Here is a 21,070-nt window from a genome sequence, read left to right as displayed (position 1 = left end):
TAAGGCCACATTCCTCCCTAGTAGTCTTAGGAAGAATATTTCTGCAATGGGCGATACACTCTTAAAAATCCTTGCACTTTTTGTGGCTTATCTAGCCACACAACCATAATCGTCATACGCCTTGTTTGTCTTAAATTTCTTAAAAACCGTGAGTTCGCTACTTTCGCGTCGAGAATGCTATATAATGCTTCTTACGCACATGCAGTTCGTGACCTGAAAGTAAGGGGGCGCAGCGTTAACGAAAGAAAAAGCGCACAAGTTTAATGGCGAGTATGCTTGTGGGACAAGTCCCAAGGGGTACAAACGTTTTTAAGAGTGTACAGAAAATTTCACCAGCAAAACCTTTAAGCTCAAGGCTTCCCATCAAAAAACATGGGAAAGGAGAGACAGGTTTCCTCGACAACCACAGCACCAAATTTGATGAGCCTTATTGCATTTGAAGTAAAAAGCTAAAATCTACTGACTGCTCCTAGCGAATTTTTTTATTTAGGTTATCGACTCATTAAACAAGTTATTGAAAATCTCAAAACTTGGGAAAACGAAACTACCTTGTTTACAACTCTGTGACTCTGCAGGGAAATGCTATATTACAATTCTGTAAATTACATCTAAAAGCACATCTGAAGCGGACAAGCTTGCTGTAATATGCATGGATCTTAAATATACCAATAATACGTGGGTGGGACTTTTGTTAAACAAATGTGAACAACGTAATGAATTGCTGTGATATATAAATTAATATTGATCAAAAGTGAAAGAATGCGTGAGTTGGTATGGAAACATGGCTAAATTCAGAGCGCGAACCTTTCCTTGTGCCTGAGCTTCTGTCTCAGTAGTTTGTCCTCTGAATTTAGCCATATAAGTTATTATATGAAGTTTTTCCGCTTCACGTGCTCTAACGGATGCATGCTACAGAGCTGTGATATCTGTTTCTGGGTGCAAAGCTAAGCATTTGTCAACTTCTTGGATGTATTTTTTTTTTCAAGCTTATGAATTTTGAAAATTTATGTTATGGAAGTCAGGCGGTCAATCCATATTGCGCATTCAACTTTCCCTAGAATTTAACTTTTTCTCTCAAATGCAACAAAGACCGTTAAAATCGGCCAAATGGTTATCTGAGAAAAGCAGTTCTTCGTTGTACGTGTACTTGAATATGTAGCATCGGAGAAGGCCCCGAACTAAAGTTTCCTCTTAGGAGGCAAAACACGGCGAATGCGGGAGATGGAAATTGAAGACGATAAGCAAGAGGAGAACAAGGTGAAAGCCGGAGCCAACGTTTCGACAAGTGGACTTGTCTTGAAGGCGACGTATGCTTTGGCGAGGAAAGCATACGTCGCCTTGAAGAAAAGTCCACTTGTCGAACTGTTGGCTCCTGCTTTCACCTTGTTCTCGTTTTGCTCATCCTCTTAAGAGGCAGTATGATAACCAGCTGATTACGACTTCATTTGTTAATGAACCTTTTCGCTGTGATCCCGGGTGCACCGCCATGTTTGACCACGTGGTGACGCGTCTATTGCTCGCGTTAAGTGGCTCCGTTGCCTCCGCGTTTGAACGGGTGTTTATGACGCCGGTGCGGCTTAGCGAACCTCAGTTTCGGGAGATGCGGTAGCTAGTGACTGGGTGGACGACACGAACCTTTGGCCACAGCTTCAGAGAACATGCAAAAGCGCTTTGGAAGCTGGTTACGCTATGTTCCGAACAGGGCCAGCAGCGTATATGGTGCGTGTTTTAATAGCGGCGCTAAATATGCATTCCAAGCTATCCAAACTCCCCGGTCTTTAATTTAATCAGGATTAGTGTGTTTTGCTGTCCATTATTTACTTAGCAAATATTTTGAGGCAGCGGCTTGTCACATTTCTGAATCAGTAAATTTCCTTGGTGCGGTCACTATCCGATTATTCCTGCCTAATCGTTCGCGGGTGAGCTCAGTTCCCATATATTTGTTCTTGGTGCCCGCAAAGCTTGACACGTAGCCGTTTTGTACATTGTAATACTCTGTAGCAAAGGTGTATTATCGCTAGTTACTCGCTTACTCTTGTGGACCGAATGTGCTTCTGAGGCACATTCATAATCAGCACAGCCATGCATCTCTGTATACGGTTCTCCAGGGATAAGCAGTTGGTCACTACGAAACGATATTACAAGTTTCACATTAACTGAGAAGCCTAACCACCTTTTGTCGGTACAAGACTTAACAAAACCCAGAACTTTGCTCAGCACTTTTTTCGATGAGAGGATCATCTATTGTCCACCCATTAAGGTGGTCTTGTGGGAATGCAATAAGTGTTTGCCACGTTTTATATTCCTGAACAAGCACTCAAAATAGATGTCCTGCTTCTGCGCTTTTACGCTGAAAAGCACTTAACAAAATATTGCCTAAAGTTAGTAATAACCTTTCCTGCACTTCCGAGGTTTTTTCTTCCGTTCTAGCTTTTGAAATGCGGACAGGAGAGGAGGTTCGACATATAGGTGTAAACCATTAGCCTTTGCCATGAGCTGCATGTCGGCAATGAGATTAATTTATGACGTCGTATTCGGCAATTTTCCAAAACGTACCTCTTGACGGCCGGCTCCTGTGGTATATGCTTTTCTTGTGGCTCTATTCAGCATGCACTACTCAATACGAACTTTGTGGCTGCTATTAGTGCGCCTCTTCCGGGCACTGCATATATCTGCAGATTTTTTTTTCTTTTTGTAAGGCTACTATTTTATTCACTACAGAATCCAACTTGCTTCTTTAGAAGATTCATGACAGAATTTCCCACTGATTGTGCAGCACCTCCAGATAAGCTCATAGCATTTGTCACCGCTCTGATGCAGCAGAATAAAGGTCTTACTAGTTTTCACATCTTCAGAAGCAATAATCATAGAGGCAAACTCTGGTAGATATTTTGAAACGACCATCTTCGAAGCGACACTTTATTGAGTGGTTGACTCATACAAGCATAAATGTGATACAATTTTTCAAGAAGTTGTAGATAAACGTAATAGCGATACTCGGTGATGAGATAGACACCGGGTTGGAGTGCTCCATATTATATTTGCCCTACTTTGGTGCTATCGCTTGCACATGACATCGACGCGCGATCGTTTTTTAATTCCAATGACAAAGACGCATGGGCCTGGTAGCAAACCAAAGACATCACGCTCTCAATATGAATTCAGCGCAGGCGGTGCAAATAGTCATGATAATGCATAAACGTGGTGCGGATTCGCACACATATCGTTCTGAGTACTTACTATGCGTAAGTTTTGTTGTACTTCACACTAAGGCAACTTTCAAGCTGAAAATGAGTCGGTGCCTATACGACTGCGACGTGGTAACGAGGATGACGACGTCATGGATTCATGTGATAAGCCCAACAGAAGGAAGGGCACAGAAAACCCAATTCATATCAATTAGCTTCTATTGCAGTCATCACTTTCACATATTCTTTTTGCGTCAGCCTGAAACAAACGCGTGTGCTTCCACATGAGCGTTTTCGTTTTTATTACTCGTACTGGTGGGTGTTGCATGCTGAACTCAATTCACGTCACGCATCCGTGATGTTTTGTTATTAATTAGAGAAGATGCTCCTATTGCTGTTTACGCATCTTAGCATTGAACTTTAGAGTGTTTTCTAGAGTTTGTTTTGCACCTTTCGGGCTGTTTCTTAGTAGAAGTGTAATTGTGTGTAGGTTGATCGCGTCATCTCCTGCGCGCCGCAACACGCTCGATAAATTCCACAAGGCCATTCACTGTTTACCAGGAGTGAATTCATTGAGTGTCGTATTGTTTCACTACGGTTTCTTATGCCGTTCCTTTTTATTAGAAGACGCATGGTTTTGTATCTTGGTAGGGCTAACGCCAACTAACAAGTTATTCCTCTATAAATAGAGAAGCGTGAAGTATAATAAGATACGGCTTACTGATGTGTGCCTAGAGCTTGTAAATACTGAGAAATCCTTTATTTCACTATGGGAATACAAAAAAGGCAGAACGGTCCCATTTCATCAACTCGAAATACTTAAGAAACTTACTCTCATAATGCGTTGGTAAGTTACGCAATGTTTTCGCGCAGCCCTTATCGGCGCAAGTATTACAATAGAACACATTTGAAGGTGTATTATTTGTGCTTTGTGAAAGTCGTCCTGGCGCTAAGTAGAAACTTGCATTTAGTTGTTCCGAGCATGTCGATGCCACATGGCGCAGTACTGATACGACCGATACATTCATTAATCACCTCTTTTACCGTTACATTCATGCAACATTTCTAGATTGCTAGAACAACATATTCATAGAACAACAGCAGGCCATGCGTTTAAATTATAGCTTCGTTATCGTGCACCGCTAAAGCTAAAGCATCTCTGAACGGTTTGTTAACCACCGCGTCATGAGGGGAGCATGTTGGTTGTATTGACTTAGCTGCTAAATTTGTAGGTTAAGGTACACGTGCTAGGTATACTGAATCTTGCATTTAATTCTTCCCAGAGTGTCGCTACCACATGGTGCAGCACTGATACGCCTGGTACTTCTATATATCACCTCTCTTAACGTTGAAATTATGGAACATTCCTACATTGCTACACAACAGGAGCGCAGCCGTTTAAATTATGGCTACGTTGTTGTGTAGTGATAAAACTAAAGTATGTCTGGAACGATTGGTAAATTACGCTTCATGACGTGAACTTGTTCGGTGTATTGACTTCGCAGCTAAACTTATGCTTTAGGGTACATATTATGTACTATTTAAAATTGTTCCAACGTTTTGCGTGCTCTTTTAATGTGAGCGGCAATTTCATTACGGACCGCTTACTTCACATATCCGCTTAACAAATAAAATAAATTGCAGTTTGGGCGCCATATACATTCTGGTGGGCAGAGGGAAACCATTTAATTTGATATACGCCATAGCAACCCGCTTACATCATGTCTAAACACAAGGTCAATGCGCGCAGCGCTTAGTGAATAATGAATGACGCAGGAAAATTACTGTTGGCAAGCGCGCTGCAATTCGTGCTCACCTGAGACCGGTTTTCAAGAATGGCTCCATCTCTAATCCCAGCAGCAGAAGTATCGAAGCGATGAGCAGTGCCAGACGTGGGCGATGCAGCAGAGCTGCCCGCCGGAAAAGGGTCTGCGGAAATATCCGCAGCATATTAGTGCACAGTTGTGTGGTCCGAAACTTACCAATGCGGAAGATCAAGGAAAGTGTCGTTTTATTCGAGTAAGCTTTCCAGAATGGTAGCTTCGGCAGGAGGTCCGGACACCTCTGAACATTTCTAAGCATAATGAATGTAAACTATAGATAAGGATATCACAAAGTCTCCAACATTGGCGACTGCCTTGTGTGCCGCTGATTACACTGCGCATTTCTAGTTCTCGCCAGCATTGAAGGCTGCCTGTTTTAACAACTGAAACACAGCCTCGGGCTTAGATATTGCACCGCACTTGGAACCTACCTCTGAGAGTCGGTGCCCTCTCGTGTTGAGAAAAAACGAACAAAATAAATATTGAGGCGACATTTTACTGCATGGCGCGCACGAAGCCAAGGAAAACGCATGACTCAGTGTAAGTGCAAAATAAAGCCGAGCTAGGCTGTCGCACGAGCCATGCTTCCGCCGAGTTTTCAGACAAGGTTCTCAGTCACCATGTTGATTGAACAGCAAAAAAAAATGAAAAAAAAAGCTGCCTGCACAGGTTTTGACTGCTATGCTGTATTCGTGAATGTGTCTTCGTTGCTGGCTTATAAGAACGAGACTCAAGCGGCTGTTGTTTACTTAGCTGCCTATTTAGTCGTTTACGAAAAGTATGTGAGTACGGGCATTCCTTATCAGCTGAAGGAGAGGATCACTCAGTAGCATCAATTCGTGCGCGCAGAATACATTGTGGCATCACTTCAGTGCCTTCATGATAGAGCAGTCACTTGCTGTCCAAATTGGATGTATTTAACGCTGTTTTGTAGTTTGTCAAGATATCGCCACGGCATTTGAGCATTATAGGGCCCGCTCTCACAAAATTATATGCGTAGTTCCGTAGCGATAGGCCATATACGCTCCATTATTTTTTTCAAAGATAACTGTCACAACCGTTATGCGCGTGAAAGGTGACCAATGAAGAAATTCCCCCTCGCGTAAAAGAAATACTGTTCACTTGAATCTGCGAATGACAGGTGCTTCCCATACATCTTACGAGAGTATAAACTTAACCTTATTGGCACAGGTTCTTATGAAAAGGACGCAAGAAAAGGGGTGGCGAAGAGAAGAAATACCGAGCGTTCATTAAAACATATCGCGTCTTCCTCGACAGCAATATCTGGGCGTGTATAAACAAAATAAAAGAACCACCCAAAAAACTTCTTAGCGCGAACTCACACCACTGCCCTGAAACTGTCGGAAGACAACGAATCGGCCAGTGCGCCTAAAAGACAGTCTATTTATTCAAAGAAATTGAAGATTATTGGGTACATGGCACCTCTAAGCAGCAGTTTTGAAAGAGTTGCATATTTTACCAAGATATCGGTGGGCTATATGCGTAAAAATAAATAATTTCTCACAAACCGTATACTAGTGGCAGAGTAGCAGCCTATTTCGGGACTTCTGGTGTTTGTTCATAGCAGAGAATGTTTGACAGCTGCAATTTGCAAGCTGTAGGTGACACATCTCTCGAAGTCTGCTGCATGGTCGAATGTGGTCGAAGTCGTTTCCTTCAACAGCGCAATGGCAACGCCAAATCCAAAACAAGCAGTGATTTCATTATGCAGTGCCCCAGATGTGGGGAACAAATATCGTAGACTGTTATGTTTGTGCCCTGGGATTTGCCTGAACGGAGGCCAATGCTATCGTGTGTCGACCGCGGAGGCAGCATTCATCCCCGCATTGTGCCTGCTTCCGGCACACGACAACCACGTGCATGGCTCTGGTTTCCTCCCGGCTGCAGGCGTCCACGACTGAAGCAGCCACCGGATCACGGACTGCTATTCGGACCCTCCACACGCCGGCAGCAATGCACCCCCCTGCGTCCGGCGGAGCACGCACCACGGACGACTCCCGCTGTGTTTGAGACGGTTTCCAAAGGAGGGCTGTGGTTTGACCCTGTTCCCTGCAGTTCGTTCCGTTTGGCCTATGCCGGGCCATAAAACTTGCATTGCGCACCATTCTGACCGACTGCCAGATCGGTCGGACGTTAAAGCATGGTTCCAGGAAGCGCTGGCCACCGAGAGCTGCGTTGGGACCACGGAGGCTGCCCGGACCCTCTCTCTCTCTCGACAGTTTTTCGTCACTACGGACTGTCTGCAGAATCTGAGGACTGAGGGGTGTTATTTAAAGCAGCTTGAGGCTGCTCTGTTCCCCTCTCCTGATAACCACGACGACAGGTAAATATTGTATAAAGAATTCTTCGCCGAGAAAAGTCTCCTCGTCTATGACTGCGTGAAGTGGGGTCCAGACTTCCTGCCGGCCACGCATACCTCTGCACAGGCAACAACTGGATGGCAAGCGGTGGGACTGAGCCTGAAGTATGACGGACGACAGCACACCAAGGTCACAGTGACGGACGGCTCAGGGCTGGTGAGCGTTGGCTTTGCTCTTTAGAGTGGCCAGGCTGACTGGATAGAGGTGTAATACTAGTCGCTTGAAGGAGCCTGTCGCAGGAGCGTCTGTTTTGGTACTTCTGGGTAGATATCGAGGCATTGTCACGCCAGTGTTCCGCGATGGATCTCAAACGGTTGCATAGAACTCAGCTCATATCCCTTTGCGAGGAGCGAGGCATCGAAGTTCAGTTTGAAATCACGAAAGCCGGCATCACTGAAGCAATGAGAGCACGGATCTGACAAAAGAGGAAATCGTAGAAATGTGGAACGAGATCCTTAGGCGCAAGGCGGACGAGCAGAAGCAAGCAGTTTCAGATAGAGAAACTTCGACTTGAAGTCGAGTTGAGAAAGACAAGTGTGGTTCCAGAATCAGAGAGGAGCAGGTAGGCATGACCTTTCTGACCTATCTAAACTTATGCAGCCCTTCAAGGTTGGGCAAGACATAGGCCCTATAGCGTAAATTTCGAGAGAATTTGTGAAAAGTCAAAATTTGTTTGCAGCACTTGGAAGCGGCGCTTGCTCACTTTGTTGCCCTGCGAGGCAGCAGACGTGCTTGCGAGGTTGTCCGCGGAACTATGATCAATTTAAAGAGAGCCTATTAAAGCGGTTTCATTTGTCAGCAGAGGCATTCAGGTAGAGATTTCGAAGTCTGAACAAAACGCAAGGCGCAACTTTTGCCAAGTTTGCTTATGACGTAAAGGTAAATTTAGCCGAGAGGTTAAAAGGCGCCAAAGCTTTTGACAGCTTTGAAAAGGTGGCAGAGGTGTTTGCTTTGCAGCAGTTTTACTCAAAGGTGCCGGAGGCATTGAAACATTGGATCCATGGCAGGGATCGTCTCGAGTCGATGCTGTCAGCCGCTGACCTGGCGGATCTGTATGCCTCACGCAGAGGAATTAAAGAGGAGGCTGCGATCGCCGGTGTGGTGGAAAAGAGAGTATGGGAAGGTACAGCTAACCCCAGTAATGTGAAAGATGCTGCCAAAGAAGTGGATGTAAAGGTCCGAGAGAAGCCGGTCAGAGAAGAGGAGAGAGAGATTCGTGAGGAACGATCAGAGAACTTGTTCGAAGAACTGAGGCCGGTGACGTGCTTTAACTGCAGGGAAACCGGAAACCAAAGTTGTGTTCGCGTACGCTTCTGACCCGCAGACTAAGAGTTGCTGAAACCGCACCTGTCTGTACTGCAGGTGAATGGGAAAAACTGTAACGTGTTGTGGGACAGTGGAGCAACAATTTACCTGGTGCATCCGGATTATGTGAAGCAGGAGCAATGCAATGGCAAATGCGCTTGGATAAAGCCTGTGTTAGAGGACACGAGCGTCTGCTTTCCGGTCGGGTATGTGGTGATCAGCGGGCCATTCGGTGAATTGTGTACTGAGGTGGCTGTTTCCAACAACCTGCTGCCGCAGTACCTTTACTTGTTCTCTAACCGCACCGATCGCCTACTGACGGACCAAGGTAAAGATTGGGTGGAGGGTACCGTTCAGGCTCTAATGGAAAGCGCGTGCCTTGGATGATAAACTGGATAGGAAAGAACGGGATACGGACGGGAAAGTGAGCAACCGTCTCGGCGATGAGTCGGAAATTGAAGCAGAAAACCTTTTAACACTATGAGTAGTGAGGGAGGGACTTTAAAGCATGATAGAGAGATTGTCGAAAATACAGTGGTGGAGACTGTCAGGTAGTCAGGAAAAACAATAAAGGAAACCAAGTTCTAGAGCGTATTGATGAGTGGCGCCGCATGTCTCGAAGGGTTAATTGTTCTGCCGTGCTCTAGCTCGCTGGATAGCATGCTAGCGAAAGTGACGAGAGAGGTTTTTATTAAGGAGAAAACAGTTAATTGAGATCTCACCATGACGGAGGAAGTGGCGACAGAAATTCCGTGCCTAAGTGGAATGAACGAAATTACGGGTGTGGAAGATGTGATGGAGGTCGCTGCATCTCAGCCAACTTTCACAGAGATGAAAGTAGCTGATCCAAAAAACTTTGTTGTAGAGAACATGGATTTGTCTTCTCAAAATCCAGGAAAGACGAATCTGATAACTCACGACATAGAACTCACATCCGAGACTCCAGTGAAATCACGAGCTTACAAGATGGCACCGAGACAACAGCAAATAATAAAGAGCGAACTTGAGCAGATGTTAGAACTTAAAATAATCGAACCTTGCGAGAGCTTTTATGCTTCTCCGTTAATTCTTGTAGAGGCCCCAGGTAAAGACACGCAACCTTGCATTGATTATAGGAAGCTGATTGCCATAACCAAAGATTAGGTGTATCCCATTCCAAATATTGAAAGCGCCGCGCGGTATGTATCCACTCTGAAGTTAGTTAGGGGCAACTGGTAATCGCCAATGACGGAGCGAGCCAGCCTGTGCGCTGCCTTCTTGACTCCGGTGGGCACATTTAGACGCCTTGTGTAGAGTTTCCGGCTCAAAGATGCTCCTTTCTGTTGTTTAAGGATAATAGACCAGGAGTTAAAGGACGCGAGGCAGTATTCCCGTCCTTATTTAGACGACGTAGCTATATTTTCTGTCACTTGGGAGGCGCATATCTATCACCTCCGTGACGTTTTAAGGTGCTTGATGAATGCAAGTCTCACTGTAAAACCTACGAAATGGCAGTTGGTTCACGCCGAGTTAAAGTACTTAGGCCATATTGTAGGCCAAGACAAATGGAGACCCGACGAAGTAAAAGTAGAAGTAGTGACGGTGTTTCCGGGACCCTCCCCCAACCCCCCCCCAAAAGAAATAAATAAAAGGCGGCCATCAGAGCTTTTCTAGCGTTGGTGGGATTTTACCAGGGTTACGTTCCCCGATACTCAGAACTAGTGGCTCCACTGATCGACGCCCCAAGAAAATCGGCTCCTGCAGGAGTAATTTGGGATCAAGTCAACGAGGGCGCTTTTCAGCGGGTAAAAGGGGTTCTCTCGGCTTCTCCCGTGCTGCGTGCACCGAACTCCGACCGACCTTTCATTGTACAGCGCGATGCAAGCAATCGTGGTTTGAGGATTGTGTTGTGTCAAGAGGATAACAATAGTGAAGAGCACGCAGTGTTATATGCTAGCCGAATGCTCACCGTACGGAGGAGGTGTATAGCACATCGGAAAAAGAATGCGGATGCCTTGTTTGAGCATCTCAAAAACTATCCTGCTACCTTTACCGAACGACATTTGTCTTTGTGACTGATCATTGCCCGCAAAAGCGGCTGCCTCTAATGTCAGGCAAAAATCCCCGATTGTTAAGGTGGAGTCTAGCACTTCAAGAGCTGAATATCAGCGTGCCCTATCGAAAGGGAGCAGCCAATGCCAACGCCGATGGTTTAAGCGACGCGTTTTAGTTTATCTTGCCAGCCTGTGCTAAATGTATTTTTGCTGCAACTGTATAATTTCGCGTGTTTGCATTGTGAAGAAGCGATAAAACTTGTGTGACTGCCAGGAGTTAACGAAGTATTGGATTTTTCAATGTCAATGTCAGCTTGGTCGCTTGGGGGCTATGTCCGGCCCTGCCAAGCCAGTAGTTTCGTTCTGCGTGATTTAGTAGAAAATCAAGACATGAGGCGAAGCAGATTTCTTCCGTCGAGTAGCTGAGACTTCTCACCGTACGAGATCTTCCCCGTCGGTGGAGGAGCTCTTATGTTTGTGCCCTGGGATTTGCCTGATGGGAGGCCATTGCTATGGTGTGTCGATGGCGGAGGCAGCATTCATCCCCGCACGGTGCCTTCTTCGGGCACACGACCTCTACGCATGGCCCGCGTTTCCTCGCGGCGGCACGGCGTCCATAACGGAAGCGGCCACCGGCTCACGGAGGGGGGGGGGCTATCGGCCCCTCCCCGTGCCGGTAGCCCCCCCCCCCCCCCCCTCCCTGCGTCCGGCGGCGCCCGCACCACGGACGACTCCCGCTGTGTTTGGGACGGTTTCCAAAGAAGGGCTGTGTTTTGACCCCGTGACTTGCACTTGCTTCCGTTTGGCCTATGCCGGGCAGTAAAACTTGCCCAGCGCACCATTCTAATCGGCCGCCAGATCGGTCTGACGCCGCAGCGCGGTTACAGGAAGCGCCAGCCACCGAGAGCGGCGTTAGGGCCACAGAGGCTGCCAGGACCCTCTCTCTGTCGACCTTGTTTCGTCTTTCGGAATATCTGGGGAATCTGGGGATTGAGGGGTGTTATTTAAGCAACTTGCGGCTGCTCTGTTCCTCTCTCCTGATAACCACGACAACATGTAAACATTGTATAAAGAATTGTTTGCCGAGAAAGCTCTCCTCGTCTATGAAACTGCGTGAAGTGGGGTCCAGACTTCCTGCCGGCTGCGCATACCTCGGCACAGGCAACCAGACAAATATTCTACAGTCCACCTGGCCTCGTCTCCTATCAAACATGTTTATGCCTACCAACATTACGGCGGATTTGGGATATCCAAACATTTGAAGAAAAAATCCAGTTTAGTACCGCTTATTGGGTCCGACAATTTCTGATGAGGCATTCAAACAGATGAACGCATATTTTGATAAATTATTTTTCTCTTTCCTTAAAATAAAGACAAATAACTGGCTTGGACCAGGTGAAATACGTACCACTCGTTCTGTCATTTTCTGTCAAGCTGGACAGGACAATTGAGCTGATTCAGTGTGCCAAGGAGGATATCTTTCTTGGGAAGCAAATGGAAGCTTAGGAGCGAAAATAACCAACTTCATCTGAGGCAGAGCGTCGAAAGAGATCCCCTGGGAAAGCAGCCAAAAAGATTAACCAAATAAATTTCGGTGCTTTTGCCACACCAGCTGCCAATAACAATGCGGGACCTTGGCGAAGACATACGCTGTTCGAAACATTGTCGTAAAAATAATAAAGATAGGTTAAGATATTCAGCGAAGTGAGCGGACATTCTTATACTGTGCTGGTGAAGCAGCGCACTGACACGGACACAGTGAAGACACTCAAGAAAAGACGACACTCGCTGCTTGTCTTGTGTGTCTCACTGTGTCCGTGTCAGTGCGCTGCTTCACCAGCAAGGTATGATGATTACTCACCAACTAGCTCAAATTTCGACTTTACTGAAATTCTTATACTGGTCGCTCATGTTGTTTTCATATGGCTAAAATAAATATTTAGTAAATTTCGTTATTTAAATTTACTTACCTTACTGAATCTATACTGTCTTCGCGTAAACGTTCTGAAGGATGTCACGAAATGGCTGACAGCGCCTTTAAAGAACGTAGGCCGCGTGTAGCCTTTTTTGTTGTCGGTCGCGAAACGAAAGCACAGGAAATTGCAAGGTACTACGCGAAAGCTTGTACGCGTGCCAGTGATACGAGTGGTATGAAATGTTTCCCTTGTAGTCCAGTACGTTTCGCCTATTATGCATCTTGAAGGCTACGCGTTGAAGTGTCGCTAGCTTGCTGCGATGTTTATGTTAGCCAGATCAGCTTCTGCGTTAAGTAAGGCAAGGCAGCACGAACTTCTTCCCAAGAATATGATTTCTGCACGTTTCCTTCTGCACTGTGGCTCTTGCAGGTATTATATAATCCTTTCTATAACCAGTACACTCGGCAAACACCAAGATGCTTTGGCACGTCAGTTAATGGATTCGTATGATATCCGCACAAACTAGAAATCTGAATTAACGTTACATGTGTGCCCATATATATATATATATATATATATATATATATATATATATATATATATATATATATATATATATATATATATATTTCCATTCGGTTAGCTAATGCTAGAATGAGCGTATACTTTGCCAATTTCAGTTTCATTGCTACCTAATCCAATTTTAGTGCGCAAATGTGTGTCGTACACTCTGTAATACAGCGTGTTTGTCTTCACTGAGCAGTTAAAGTTGCGCGTGACGCTCTTTCCTGTCAGCTCCTTTCTTCTAATCGTTTCGCTCTTTTTCAGCCGTAAGAAGCGAGCTTTGTCATTTCAGAATCGGAGAAAATCTTCCCTCCTGATTGATAGATGTGTACTTCGACCACCATACACTACTCCTATGCACTTCATTTAGATTTTTCATCTATTATACATGATGAGGCAAAAGTAGAGGACTCACTCCTGAAATCGAATATGACATATCGTGTTCTTAAGGCAACGAACAAACAACGGCATTAAGCCGGAACCTAAAACCTGAATGATCATAACACTTTGCTTCATGTTTGCGTTTCATATTTATTGTAACTACGTTAGAATGGACACGTTTCATTACATTTAATTACAGTTCAATTTTTTACGGTTCTGTGCTAATTTCACTTATTGCAATAAGTTAGCATTCTCATATTTTGCATTCAGAATTTTTATAAACGACTTATTACGTTGGAGCAGAAAACAGCACTGAATGTGTGACCATATGATAGCGAAATATAAACCCACATGCAGCGGTAAATATAATAGTTCGTTTGATTATTTCATCCAGCCCTGTACGAGATTTAGGCGATCCTCCCAGGCCAGTGGTTTGTAATATAGGAGAAATGAGTAACGATTCGAACCTACGCATGTTATCACGAGAGTACCGATGGTCGTATACTTAATACTGCTGGTATCCTGAAAGTAATGATGACCGTCACTGATTCAGTACCTGTCGCCTAACACTACTGATCTCACAAATATTTGTTTTATGTTCACACTATACAAGCCGTAAACGTTCATTAGAGATAAATTACCATTTTAATAATTGAATGAGGTTGCAATTCATTTAAGCATTAGCATGCCGCAGAAGTAAGGAAACAGTCAATTACTGACCTTCTAGGTTTTGTGGATATTGCACCATTTAAGCTGCCATTCTGTGATCCTCTACTTAACTGTACCGTTTCGTACCGTATATTCGTTTATGGAATTTCGCTTATGAACATCCCCTTCATTGCCCTGCATTTTCACCTTTGAACTGCTCAACTGTTCCATGGCACATGTATTTACTCGGTTGGGAGCGATGCCGTATATAAATGAGGCGGCGGTGACACAAGCCTGACACATAGTTGACTACAAGAGAACAAGCAAATAAGTGTGTATAACTCTTTTGTGTGCATTCAAAAAAAGCACTTGCGGTTTCACAAAATTCGGCACAGCCAATGCTACAGTTCACCTTATAATCCACGCGACCATTCTGAAATTTTCACGCAAGCATAATGCATATTAGAATAATAGTGGTTGCATCCACTTTACCGTGAACACTAGCCCTGCAAAAAAGTTCAGGTTGCTAAAAATATCTTAAGATGAGGCTGACTTATTAGTATAATACTTCTAAACTCAACCAGTGAATCTACCAAGAGTATAACGGTTTATCGGGCTCAACGTTGAGTCACATGCTTCTGGTAAAAGTTCTAGCCTTTGCTTTATCTTAAGGTATTTGCTTTCACACGAAGTATCAGGCCACTATCAAAGCGGGTTGTTTCTTCTTTGCATAACAAGCACACCTCTGTCGTCAAAATAGCCGGAACTAGCGCTTGTGTATGATTTTTGTTTCACGCAGCGTTGATCAAAATTCACCGAGAGGTCCACCTAGGGCATTTTTCTGTTCGACACATCAGTATGTGGGTATTGTACCAGAACTTGTTCTGTTAACTCGTCCTTTACCGTGGAATGACATCCCTGTCCAGGTGAACCCTCAAAATAATTCAAGATTACGTAGCACAGAAGTGCCAAATTTAACGCTGAACGTTCCTGATGACTTACCCGAAAGTTCTCTGACAGACATTCAGCAAAACAGCAGCGTCAGCTAAAGCGCATCTCTGCGGTGCAAGTGTTGTGGCCGCTGCCACAGCAACTAACTCTCCCCTATCACCGTCTCTCTCTCCTTTAAGAGAGTTGCACTTGCGTCGCAAGACACGGACGCTCATTCTCTCATTTTCAAACTAACTGAACTCCGGTGCCTTTGTATGTCTACAATCGTGTTTCCGGAGCTGCTCGGATATCAAAGAAGTCGTCTCCTGAGGAGCGAGCACCAAGTATAAATCATATATTTATTGTGGAACTTAGAATATCAACAGCTGGCGTGCTCTTGATCCGAGCGCCATAATCTAGAGGACGAGGGCTCGGTTCGGAACGAAAGGAGAGGGGGAGAGGAGAGAGTGCACAAAGAATGTGCAGTGAAGAAAAAAAAAGCGCATCGCTTTCCGATAGCGGCCTACTACATATTCAAAGGGAAAGAAAAATTTGATTTTTTTTATCTTTTCTCGTCAAAAAACGAACTCCTATGCGTATTTGAAATTTCCGACCTCAATTCAAGAATAGAAGAATGCTCAAGAATATCGGTGAGTTGTGCCAAAACTTTTAGTTGACAGCTAACACTCGTATGATACAGTGAGGATGCTTAATAACCCCTATAACTAATGAGCTAGATACAAGCATCCGCAAAGCGTTTACTGCATTGAAAGTGTTCTATTATTTGTGTGAGACGAAATCTCACCTAGTTTCATAACCGCATAAATATAAAAATTATCAGTGCCAGCCAGATAAATAAATATATCCTGTCTGCGAAGAGCTCGACGTGTCAATAAAATAAGAACATCATATGCAACTGAAGTGTGTTTTTGGAAAAGCACCGAAGAAATGTAAATGTTTAGACACGTTAGCATCAATTAATCCAGGAGCGTTTAAAGTGACGTTTGAGCAGTAAATTACTGTTAATATTTGATGCTATAAGCCCACAGCTACATATTTCTGCCTAAAATTTTGCACACCGTTATCGAAAGAGCTACTATCCTAGTTGGTCAGCATACAACTGACACCGTTCATCGTAAGTGATGTCGTTAGTGGTTAAATGTGTTGTTAGTTCCTGTAGATCCGGACATGCCTATAGCTGTAGGAATGGTTCCGAAGCCATTACACTGACCGTGACGTTGTTTCTAAAAAAGGATCCGCCGTGGTTTAGAGCAAACCCAGTCTAAATGAACGACCTGAGTCTTCTTAGTCTACACGAAATCATATTCGCATTCTGTACAAGAGTGCGAAGAGAAAGCGGAATTTCAGGAAGAGTTCACTAGACGATTCGTATTATATTGAACTCATAAGGCCGACATTTAACATGAACTTAACAAATGTTACGAATATTAAACATGCACACGCCGTTTGCATAGAGTAAAGCACGTTTACAAAAGTTGCAACTCGTCGTCCTTGGCCACCTCATAGGTGAAACGCACGCTACTGCTCATTTGCTAAACGAACGAACACTTAACCTTATGACTTGCTCTTAAATTTTGTACAATTAAGGTCGATAAAGCGTAATAAAGAAAGCTACAATAATACTGAATCCACACGCACTATGATCAGATAAATGTGCTCCCCACCGTTCCCATGGTGGCTGAACAAATTCAGCGCGAGATTTACCTCTATATATTATTGTAGGAAGTCCTATGGCGTTGTCCACACCAGCCGCATCAGAAATGGGAGAGCGTGCTGAGAACTAAAGTTTCTGCAACGTCAGGGAAGCCTTAGCCGCATTGTGGCTCGCAGGTAATCTGTGGTAAACAATCAGACAAAAAAAAGCATAAAAAGAATATTGAGCCGGTGCGAAGGGCAGAGGGATGCACGAAATTTCACTGCAGAGAAAAAGCATTTTGGAATCGCTCCGGAAACTTTGGCACAACGATGCTTACTGCTATCTTATCAAAGGCTCATATGCTGCGATTCAAAGCCTCTGTTACGGTGCAAATAGGCGCCTTTCTTTTACACGAAGTTTGTGACGAAAAATTTTGTGCGGAAATAGGGACTAAAAAGTGCGGATATAACACAGCCTTGTCTTTGTCCACTCTTTATTCGTCATTGTTTTCTATGAGAGCAATCCGTATACGAAGATAACATTAAGGCGTACTTGCAATACACATTTTTCTATGTTGCTGCGCTTGTGAACTTCATTATTGAGTGTATTTAATATTTAGTGATTTTGAAGAAGCTCACATTATTTGCATGGCGCGTCGCAGTGAACACATAGTTACAATGGGAAGTATTCATTATTGTGAATATTGGCTTTTTACTGTTAACTTCAATAGTTGTGTAAGAATCCTGAAGTTGAATAGTAGTGAATTCATGCTTGGCTAGCGGAAATCCTAAAGCTAGCGGTAATTTTGACATGTGGGCCTTGTAACTTTCGTACAAAATATACCACTGTTCCTGGTAACTTTCAGAAAAAGAAACATCCGCCTAAAATCTCCGAAGGATAATTGTGACGCAAATACACATTTTCGCAAACATTAGGATTGATATCTCAAAAGCGATGCTCCTCTCGGAATTTATGCTAGGCACATTGACTTCACTACGTGACGGTTTCAATTTCACAACTTGAACAAGTGAATAAATACTGCGGCCCAATAATGCAGCTTTTTAATTATCCAAATGTCCCTTTTAATTTGTCGAGCAAGTAAAGTCGCTTTTTCATGTAATCAACATGAACACAAATTGTCGCGGAATATTTCACGCGCAATGTTGAAAAAATGTCGCAGTTTCGCCGGAAAGGCGAAGCGTCGGTCGCGATAGCAAATTATTAGAGCAAAGGATAGTAGTTTCATCTGCTGTAATCAACTTGTAAGCATGCGCTTACTAATCAAAAATAATACTAATATAACAATAATTACTAATAATGCATGAACACTTCTCACTCGTTGACCGCGGACATTCGCTGTCAGAACGCTGGCGTGGGGAAAAGCGGCAGCAGCAGCGAGCGAACTGGCCTTCTAGCTGCTTCCTGCTGCAACGAAAACTAAGGGGCATGAACACAGCACACAGGCTGCTATCAGTCCGCGGCGCACCTTCTCTCGGTCCCCATCGGAGATCGCCTTCAAGATATGGCTCGCGCAGCAGGTGAAAGGATAGAAGGCAAATAAATCTAATCAAATAAGGAAGAGATCATAAAAACATATATTGACCGTCGCTGCTGTACGCTGAACGTAAAATTCTGCAGGAAGGCTATATAGGATTGATTGTAACAGAGATAACAAAGATACAATGAACTCAACAAATACCAGTGCCTTGAAAAAGCAGGGAAGCTATCAAAACATTTTTGCATAGACGGTGCAAGACATAATATTGTCGCAGAAGTTATCTTGCTGCAAACTTAACCAATGCGAATAAACTAGATGCGAGAACACGTTTACATAGGACCAGCGTCGTCTACCAACTAAAATTTATTCCACAGACCACGCTTTTATATTGTCGCCTATCACAATTGTCGTGATACTGCTTATCTTGAAAGTAAAAACACGCACGGTCATGAGCACAAGAAATCATTCCGCAGCGCAGTCTAGAGCGAACATATCAAAACCGGCAATGTATTATCACGAGCAGGAAGCACGCAATTTGGTATAGCTTAGGTCATTAGGACGTAGGTCATTAGAAGGAAAACCACATTATCTATAAACGTAATGTAAGGCTGACCTTACTGAAAGAATTCAAAATGAAAAATCGCGTCATTCATAAAGGCTACATGTGTTAGCAACGAGCAACCAAAAGCGAAAGAATATGCTCAGTGAGTTAAAAATGGAGATCAGCATCAAGCCCGATGATGGGAATAGACGGCCAATATCCACCTAGTTGGAGCGTTTACAAACTTTAAGGGTGGCGAATGAAAACAAAATAAAAAAACAAAAAGGGGCAATATTATCCATTACCATACACGGAAAGGTGGACAAAAAAAGGTAATGTCCTTGAACAGAGAGTGAAAACCGCCTTTTGTGGATTTACATAAATGGTAATCACACCGGGAAGAGCAACCATACACAAAGAAATAAGGAACACTGGCCCACAAATGACTTTCGAGAAATGCCAACTCATCTTTCGGCGAAGTATACGTGGCTAGCTTACACATGTGACTCCAGCGCCGCTCAGCTGTGGTCCGCCGCGGGGCGAAGACCTATCGGCGATCTCCAATTACCTCTTCATTTCCTACCTATTCCAATTTGCGCAACCACATTTAAAAATTTAATCATCGCACCTAATAGTCTGCGTTTTGGTCTGCACGTCCCTTCCTTTGGCCCCATTCTGTGACTAGAATAGTCCACCGGTTATCAGCTGTATGCATTACCTGGAAGACGCAGCTCAATTTTTCTTTTCTCTTAATGTGAACTAGAATATGGGCTATCCCTGTTTGCTCTCTAATCCAGTCCGTTCTCTTGTACTTTAACCTTATATCTAAGATTTCTTTTTCTTTCCACGGGTCTTTGTATGGTCCTACCCGTGTTCTCGAATTTTGTGCTACCTCCAAATTTCTTACCCATATCTTAGGACCGGCAGAATACAATGGTTGCACACTTTTTTTTTCAACTCAGTGGTACGCTCCCACTGAGAATTTTGTAATACATGCCGTATGCATTCCTACATGTTATTATTCCTCTGTGAGTTTTTTGTTCATGATCAGGGTAGTCTGTGAGGAGTTGACCTAGATAAGCATACTCCTTCACAGACTTTATATATTGACTGGCGATCATGAGTTCATGTTCCTTTGCCAAGCTATTGAACATTATCTTTGCCAACTTCATATTGTTACGGAAGGACGAAAGAAGACAGCGGAAGAAGAAGATTGCGAGACGCTGGCTGCTGCGTGTTGTCGGTGGTCAGCCGTCTTGTCTACGCTGACTCATCCTGTATATGTATATTGTAAATACAATCTTTATACATTCCTAACATCCCCGTAACATATTGGTGCGAGGTGCGGGGTACCAGGGCTGCAAACGGAGCTCCGCAGTGGACGTCGCTTCACCGTCTGCGCCATGAATGGCGGTGAGCACGCAGGATCAACGTCGTGTCCGTCTCCAACGTCACCGTCGCCACCTACGTCGCTGTCGCCTTCGGTTGTGGTTGTACAACCCAAGGATCCTGTAACTTTCTGCGGGACCGATTTCGCCGACGTTGAAGAGTGAGTGGCAATGTATCAACGCGTGAGTGGAATCAACAGATGGGACCCTACGCTTATGCTAGCCAACCTGTTCTTCTACCTAAGAGGCACGGCAAAGATGCGGTACAAAAACGACGAAGAGGAGCTCGCCAGCTGGGACCAATGCAAAGAGAAGTTGACAGAGTTGTTTGGCAAACCAGCCAGCCGTAATATTTCCGCAGAGCAGGAACTGGCCTCCCGTGGCCAATCCCCCACGGAGGCCTACATCTCGTACATCCGGGACGTGCTGGCACTTCGTCGTAAAGCCGATCGCGACATCACAGAAGCTGAAAAGTCGGGCACGTGCTTAAGGGCATTGCTGACGACGCTTTTATACTGCTCAAGTGCAAAAGCTGTTCTACAGTTGATGCCATCATTAAAGAGTGCGGACAATTCGAGCAGGCCAAAAGCCGACGCGTCCTGCAACCATTTGCCAGACTCCCCAATGCTGCCGCAACGTCGACGTGTGAAGATCAACTCGCACAGCAGCACGCGTTGCCATCAGAGGACGTGGTGCGAATGGTTAGGCGTGAACTGGATGCGATGGCGCCCGCAGCTTTCTGTTCGCGTAGCCATGATGCTACCACTTTTTCGGTTCCCCTCGTACAAGCCATCGTTCGCCCGGAACTTGAAAACAT

General features: G+C 44.5%; 1 protein-coding gene across 1 annotated transcript in view; it reads right to left on the bottom strand.

Annotated features, from left to right (window-relative positions):
- LOC126540144 (galactosylceramide sulfotransferase-like) overlaps window positions 1–21,070 on the bottom strand; it is a 108,821-nt gene that overhangs the window by 50,358 nt on the left and 37,393 nt on the right. Inside the window, exons 2-3 of the mRNA XM_050186931.2 lie at window positions 12,139–12,285; window positions 5,005–5,117 (exon numbers count right to left, since the gene is read on the bottom strand). Coding sequence (XP_050042888.1) covers window positions 5,005–5,117; window positions 12,139–12,153 — 128 coding nt within the window. The 5' untranslated portion in view covers window positions 12,154–12,285. The remainder of the gene's footprint in view (window positions 1–5,004; window positions 5,118–12,138; window positions 12,286–21,070) is intronic.

Source organism: Dermacentor andersoni, chromosome 2 (genome assembly GCF_023375885.2).
Source record: "Dermacentor andersoni chromosome 2, qqDerAnde1_hic_scaffold, whole genome shotgun sequence".
Lineage (NCBI taxonomy): Eukaryota > Metazoa > Arthropoda > Arachnida > Ixodida > Ixodidae > Dermacentor > Dermacentor andersoni.
The sequence above is the reverse complement of the archived record's forward strand: the minus strand, read 5'-3'. Positions and strand labels throughout refer to the sequence as shown.